This window comes from Merops nubicus, unplaced genomic scaffold (genome assembly GCF_000691845.1).
Source record: "Merops nubicus isolate BGI_N331 unplaced genomic scaffold, ASM69184v1 scaffold1924, whole genome shotgun sequence".
Taxonomy (NCBI): domain Eukaryota; kingdom Metazoa; phylum Chordata; class Aves; order Coraciiformes; family Meropidae; genus Merops; species Merops nubicus.
Window position 1 is genome coordinate 49,588 of NW_008604665.1, and position 7,092 is coordinate 56,679.

Sequence of the window (7,092 nt, forward strand, 5' to 3'; positions counted from 1 at the left end):
GATTGCAGGGCTCCTAAATCTACTAAAGCATAGCTTAACTCTGGAGTGACTTTTGTCCTGTTGAGGCTATGCTTCTAATCAGGCATATAGTAAGTACTTTAGAATTAGCATAAGGATGCCTGTGTGAGCTGCCACTCCCCTTTATACTGCTGTGTCTGGGGAAGCCATATACCTGACGAGGTAAAAGAAACCCCCCCCAAACCTGAACTACTTACGGTGCAGCCTTGAATGTCTGTGCACAATGTGCAAACTTCACATGTACTTTTTATAGCCTGCTTTATCCTTGGAAATGTTCCCAGATAGATAGGGACGTTTATTTCAGATTATAGCTAATCTGGAGAACAACTTTAATGGTTGGTTCCTCTGAAAACTCCAAAATCTACGGACATAGATTTCTTGAACTGATGTGCTGGAGCCCACAATAGGATGGGAGCTGCAGAGGCAGCATAATTCCTGAATAGCAACACATCAGGAGTGTGACATTAAAGATAATTATGTGAATTTGTGTAGCAGTGCATTTAGGGGCTTGTCTTGGCTTGGAAAGCTTCTGATTTTAGTGTGATGTAGTTGGGATGTAGGGCATATGGGGAGTTAGAAGGGAAACACATCATCTTTAAGTCCCCTCCCTTGCCCTGCATCGAGTGACTTTAGATGTGGAATGCTGCTGTGGTTCTGAGACTTTTGTGCCTGTTTCCTGACATCAGCTCAGTTTGGGGGAGCTTTATCCTTTCAGGAAAACTTCTAAGTGGTCCTGATATGACTGACCTTCTCCAGGTGTCCCTTTCATTTTCTCGTTGAAATAAGTAGACATAGAAGAACAACTGTCTACGCTTTGGAACCTTTCTATACTACCCACAAAACTCAAGTTTTGAGAAAGCCCTTCTCTGAGTAATGAACTGAGAGCAAACATGCTGGAAATATATACAAACAACATATAAAATCCTCCAGACATTTTGGGTGACCACTTTTAGTGGTGTTACAGAGCTCAGTAGGTTGTTCTTCTAGAGGCATCAACTAAAAGGTGAAAAAGGCCTGTGCAAATGAACAGGACTCTGTCTGGGAATGCCTTGGTCCTGCTTATCTCTAGAAGGCTGTAAGTGAACTCAAGAAGAAATGGGATCTCAGCTAACTCTTCACCTAGAAGGCTCTGTCAGCTTGGCTATGCATTTTGGCTGCAGCCACATGTCTTTGCAGAGCTGACGTTCCCTAATCTCCACTTCTGGGAATGACCAAATGGATACCAGCTGTGTGTGTAGGTATTACACTGTTATCATCCATGCTAGTGGGGTATTTCTTGAAGTAGTAGTGAAGTTCTTAATTTTCTGAAGTATCACCATTAATACTAATTTAGAGCTCAGTGTTCCTGTCTTTAATTGAAGTGTCATTTTAGTTTGTAAATACGTTCGTGTCATTGATACAGGAGAACCACCACATGTCCTGGTACACTGCTAAGTTCTCACACTTGTTCAACAAAGAGGGGTGGAAATGGTCCTTCCCATTTAATTTAAGAGCTGGTAGAAAAGATATGAGTTGGGATTTTGTCATTGTATGTCTGCAGTTCTTATTCAACACAGTAATAACACAGGGCAAACTGAATAACTGGACACTTCCTCAGGCCATGGTCAGATGGGTTTCAGCTGCTCTCTTCTCCCTTGGGAAGAAGGGGTAGGGCTGGGATGCGTGTCCCTCAGCATGACACAGGCTGCTCTCTGTGCCTGGAGGAACTGCTCTGGTCCTTGTGGCCTCGCCGTCAGGGGCTGCTGGAGGAGAGACTGCTTTTGAGAGAGCTGGGCCTTTATTTAGCACTTTCGATGTTTCTGCCGTTCAGAAGAAGCTGCAGTCTGGAATAGGAAGCAGGCAGAGGAGAGGACAGGATTTCTGGTGCTGCAGGATGCTGTGGCTCTCTCCTGGGACACGGCACAGTGCTTCCCAGCATTGTTCACACTTCCCTTGCCACCTGTCAAGTCCCTGGGGGACTTGCAGTACTTGGGGCTGCAGATTTTTCTTGGCTGGACCTCAGACTTGTGTTTAATTATGCTTCTGCTTTCATACAGGCTTGGTTAGTGTTTACTCAAGGATACAACACTATATGTTCTTGTTTTAAAAAAACCAAAAAAACCAACAAACTAAAGCCCAAACATATTTCATTTAGATATTTAACTATCTATACTTATTATAAACACATTCTTAATATTGTATTTCTACTCCTATTTCCTGGATGTTTATCTGCCCAAGTGCTCGCTCATCATTTATCAAACATGGGGAAATGGGGGATGAATAAATGACTAACTCTGTTTTCCTATTCATGAACTTAGAGTTTGGTTTTTACACTTAGAAAATATCCACAGCCTTGGTATGTTAAGGCTCCAGGTGGCTTGCTCATGCCAAGCTTTGCAGAGCAGTAGTGTTTATTAGTAAAATAAGAAATATTAGAAATAGTCAACCTCAGGTTTTGCAAAAACTGGAATTATTCAGAGTTTCTATCCAGGGTTGTCCATGGGCACAGGAAGATAATTCAGCAGCAGCCAGGTGCTGTGATTCAGCCATTTAGTTTCTTCCAAAGCAGAGAACACCTGAGGTTTGCCTTTATTTTTTGCTTCCACAAGGATGCAATGTAAGAAAGGCTATTCTGACTTGCTGAAGAAGTTTTCAGAGTATTTTCTGAGGGCAATAGAGTAGGCTGTGGAAAGGAGGTGTCTGGGACCATTCCCAGCCAGAGGGGTGTGGTGAAGTGATGTGCTGCCTTGAGACTGTTTGATAGACAGAAAATCTGGCACTGGTAGAGTAAGACTGTGCAGTATAACAAGTGGATTTCAGTAAATACGATTTCCAGTTGCTTCCATAGCTACAAGCATTGTAAACGTGGTTCAAACATGAACAAGTCAAATATTGACAAGTGTGTTTGCAAAGAACTGTAAAAAATAAGGGGAGCAACAGGCAGTTTGATAGGAGCTTTAATAGCCTTGTGAACCAACACTCCCGTGCGCAGGACGGAGGGTTTGCTCAGCTGCCACTTGCAGAACAGTTCTACTTGCTGACCTCTAGCAAGGTGTAAGTAGCTGGGGAACTCCATATGTCACAGTTCCACGGCCACACAAAGCTGATCTGGGGAGAAAAAATATGCACATCAAGATTTATTTATCTGTTTTCCTCAAAAGAAAAATGAAAGTCGGTCACCTGTCAACCTGCGGGTTGTTAGTTCGATCCATAATCCCACTTAAGCCTTCCTAAAAGCCTGCTGTGTGGAATATTAGCATCTGCATATTGTTAGTAACAAGGTGACTTTCCTTCTTTTAGGGACCAGATGTAAAATCTGAGTTTTAATATATAAATAAAATTAATCTCTAGATTCACACACAGAGAGCTTTAGATAAGAAGTCAGAAAGGCATCTTGTTAAGCTCCCTCTATTTAGGCTCATTCCTTAACTAGGTTGCCCCAATCAAAGCTTTGCAGCTTTTTTATTTTTTTTAGGAGCTCACTGTGAAAGGGATTTCATCAGCTTCTCTAAATAATCCATGCCAATGCCAAACTACAAGGAAATTTTTTTCCTGATATTTTACCAATATTTCTTCTATTGTAAAATATGTCAATTAAACCTTGATCTAAACACAGTGCATATGGGAAATAGTTGACTGACTCTTCATAGACAGCTTACCTATATGTTTTTATGTTCCTCTCCAGGCTTTTCTTTGCTGAGAAACACATTTTCTTCACCTGCTCTACACAGATCAAGATTTCTAAATCTCCTTTGCTATTTTTCCAGACTTCAGCCTCTGTGCATTATTCCTGAGGTACACTCTCCAAACTTGTAAAAGACCCTGCTTCTGGTTACATTCTTACCCTTGTTAATCAAATCAGAATAATTACTCTCTGAATCTTCTACACAATCCTGGTAATGCACCTGGGACTGACACTTGCTTTATTTTGGTTTGCAATTGTTTTGCTGTGGCAAAACAGTATACATTCCAAATTATTCACTGTTATATTCTTTTCCAGACAGTTATTCCCTGGTTTTCACTTGAATACTTGGTTTTCTGTCTGAAGTCTAGTATCTTGTCCTTGTCATTACTAACATTCACATTGTTGATTGCAAACCATGTGTCCAATCTATTAAGGCCGTTATTCAATCCTATCTCCTAGGGTTTTTCCACTCCTTTCCCATTGCTCCCTGTAAAAGGGGTATACTTACCTATGTCCATCTTCTCCATGAATTATATTGACTATTTCTGCTCCCAGTCTTGCCCAGAGCAAAGTAAAAATTGTCTTATTCCAGAGAAATTCAATTTTTTTAGTATTTTTTGGGTTAATTTCAACATCAAGGTATTTTGTATAGACTTCATCTTCAGAGAGGGCACCACTGCAGATAGAATGAAGACAGCAATGCCAAGTTTAACAATTAGAGATTGCTAAACTAAATCACATTGTCCACAAGATTTGGGTTTTCTCCTTTCTTACAATAGGAATTTGCACTTTCACTCTTCTTTATAACAGCACAGGACACTGGATGAGGACTCTGGGGTTATGCATTGAGCAGGGAGAGGGTGAAAAACAATAGCAAAAGCTTTAAATGTACATGTGGCAGGAGACCACTGGGAGATGATGGTGAGTTTGGGGCTTCCTCAAGCACACAGGTGTGCTGAGTTGTGCAGGTACTGAGTACTGCAGGAGCAGTACTGCTAAAGCACATGTGTAATGGGTGAGCAACCTACAAGTTACCTGCATTCCAGAAGTGTAAATTTGTTTTTAAGTGCAGCTTGGACAAACACAGCACTTCTGTCAAGCTGTGTTCCTAATCTATTGTAAAGTCACAGCATTCATGGAAAGGAAGTGATTTCCATTTCCTTTTGACAAGCATCCATCTGCCCTCATCTAGGAGATAGCTTTTTTTTTAATATCTGATGTTAAATAGAATGTCTGCAACACAGAATAAATGTTTCCACTGCACATGGAATATGGTAGTTTAAGATTAGTAGTGTTAAATGCTATAGGGAAATATTAAATTATCTTACCTGGCAATTTCATATTCTTTTCTGTTCCCCTCTGTGTCATGGAAAATGAGGTTTATGTCCCCCCTCGTTTTTTTTACACCAGACAGTTTGATAAATACTTTTTGTCTCCAAGCTGCATAAAGAAAAGCAATGTATAACTAGATTGTCATTGAGATGAGAGATCTGAAATGCTAGTATACTGGAAAGTTCGTTTCTTTCTAAATGGAATTAATTTGTGTTAACAAATGAAAGACCCAGTGAGCTTGAATTATGATAACTAATGTAGCATTTCTTTGTCAGACATGTTAGCACTTGTTTATAAAATCAACAGACGTGCAGGACTGTAAATCACCTTAAGGCAATCACTTTTTTCAAACATGTTAACTTTAACAAACCTCCTCAACTTACAAGCAAAAGGTGGGTCTGCTGCTGTATTTAAAAAATACTTTTGGTTTAACCTCTTCAGTTTTGCTGGGAATCTGTCAGCATAGTGCCCCATCATTGGACATCCCTCCTTGGGACATGGGAAGCAGTCTCCCTAGGGAAAACAAAAGCGTTGGTTAATGAGAAGTTCTTTTTTTTTTTTTTTTTCATCCTAGCTCTGACAAAATTAAGTCTCAAGATGCTGTTCTGATTTTGCAAAGCTGTGGTAGCACTGTATGTTGGCATATCTCACCACCCAAACCTGACAGACTTGGTTCAGATAAATGCTTTTCCACCCATGCACGCTAAGTGCGTGTGGAATAATGTGCACAGGTTTAATACCTGTGTGGATGATGGTCTGAAACTCCCTAGTTCAAATATTTTCAGCTAGAGTCTAGGACAAAATATAAGCCAATTTTACCTTCCCAGTGGAAGGGAACTTGTCTGCATCTGCTTTGCAGCACAATATGGAGGGGAAAAAGGGAATAGCAGTCATAAGGGCATTTATTTAGGTACTCTAATCAGTGATCAGTATAAATTGTAAAAGAGTCAATGATTTTGGAGGCTCCAAATAGTCTCTTCTTCCAGCCAGTAATTAGTAGGGTAGATAAACCTAACCTACATGTTCTTTGCATAAAGATTTAGGGTGAGAATTGTATGTTTGGTGATACCATCTGTGTTTCAGGATTCCACTGTGTCCTATGCCTCAGTGTGCAGTTCCTCTTCCCAAACCATGCCATGAGAGCAGAACCACCAGCACCCAAGTGCTCTGTGCACATGGAGGGATCTATCATCAGGACAGGCACCAGGAGTATTTTCTTTACAGTTCACCCATTCCTGGCCTGATGTACTTACTGACTTAAAGGATTTGTACGTTTCACAAGGGTATCCGAGGTATCCACTGGGGTAGAGGATACTTTCAAAATAAAACTCATGGCTGCGTGAGTGATGGCAAGTCCCAATGACTGTAGCATCTGTTGGAACAAAATTTATGAGCATCAGTGAAATAACCTCCTGCTCTCCAGTACACGAATTGCACTTGCTTCACCATGGAAACAGCTGAGGCACAGAACAGAAAAGCAGCGTGGTCTTGTAATCACTTTTCTTCTGAATTTACACATTTCTAGTTGCAGTAAAGTTACTGTTTTGTCTGTGTTTTATCCAGAGAACTGTGCGCCTGTTACCCAAGATTTTAAGTGTGATGCATTGGTCTGCTATGGCATAATAGAGCATAATAGTCTTTTTTAAGCAGACAGACATATCTATTTATCTGTCTATAAGATGTAAAAACAAGATAACATTAATTACAGTTTTAAAAGGCTTAATAGAGCAAGATGAATCCACCAGCCTTCTGCCAGGCTCTCCAAAGCCTGTGAAAAGAAAGAAGTGTCAGGTGGAGAGGTGAGGTATGCACAGCCCTTGGAAATGCTGAGGGCTTTCACCTATTTAATTCCTGATGGGTGTCAGATGCATTTTGCAGCATCTGCAAGAAAACAAAGCTGGTGCTGTCATACTACAGGTTTGGTCATGACACTGGCCTGCCTCAGCCTGGCAAACCTCCTGCTGGGGTGGCTGGGTTGTTGAACTTTCAGACCCCATGCTCTCTGCCTTTTTGTGTTCTGTAGGTCCAATTTCAAACTACAGAAGCAAAGCTTAGGCATGAATCTTATCTGCTTTCCC

At 40.9% G+C, this 7,092-nt stretch overlaps 1 protein-coding gene across 1 annotated transcript in view; it reads right to left on the reverse strand.

The window, feature by feature from the left end:
* Positions 1-3,041: 3,041 nt before the first annotated feature.
* The window catches only part of LOC103771760 (pancreatic lipase-related protein 2-like), a 19,008-nt gene continuing 14,957 nt past the window's right edge, over positions 3,042-7,092 (reverse strand). The window contains exons 11-15 of the mRNA XM_008939072.1: positions 6,268-6,386; positions 5,398-5,527; positions 5,011-5,122; positions 4,191-4,358; positions 3,042-3,105 (exon numbers count right to left, since the gene is read on the reverse strand). Coding sequence (XP_008937320.1) covers positions 3,042-3,105; positions 4,191-4,358; positions 5,011-5,122; positions 5,398-5,527; positions 6,268-6,386 — 593 coding nt within the window. The remainder of the gene's footprint in view (positions 3,106-4,190; positions 4,359-5,010; positions 5,123-5,397; positions 5,528-6,267; positions 6,387-7,092) is intronic.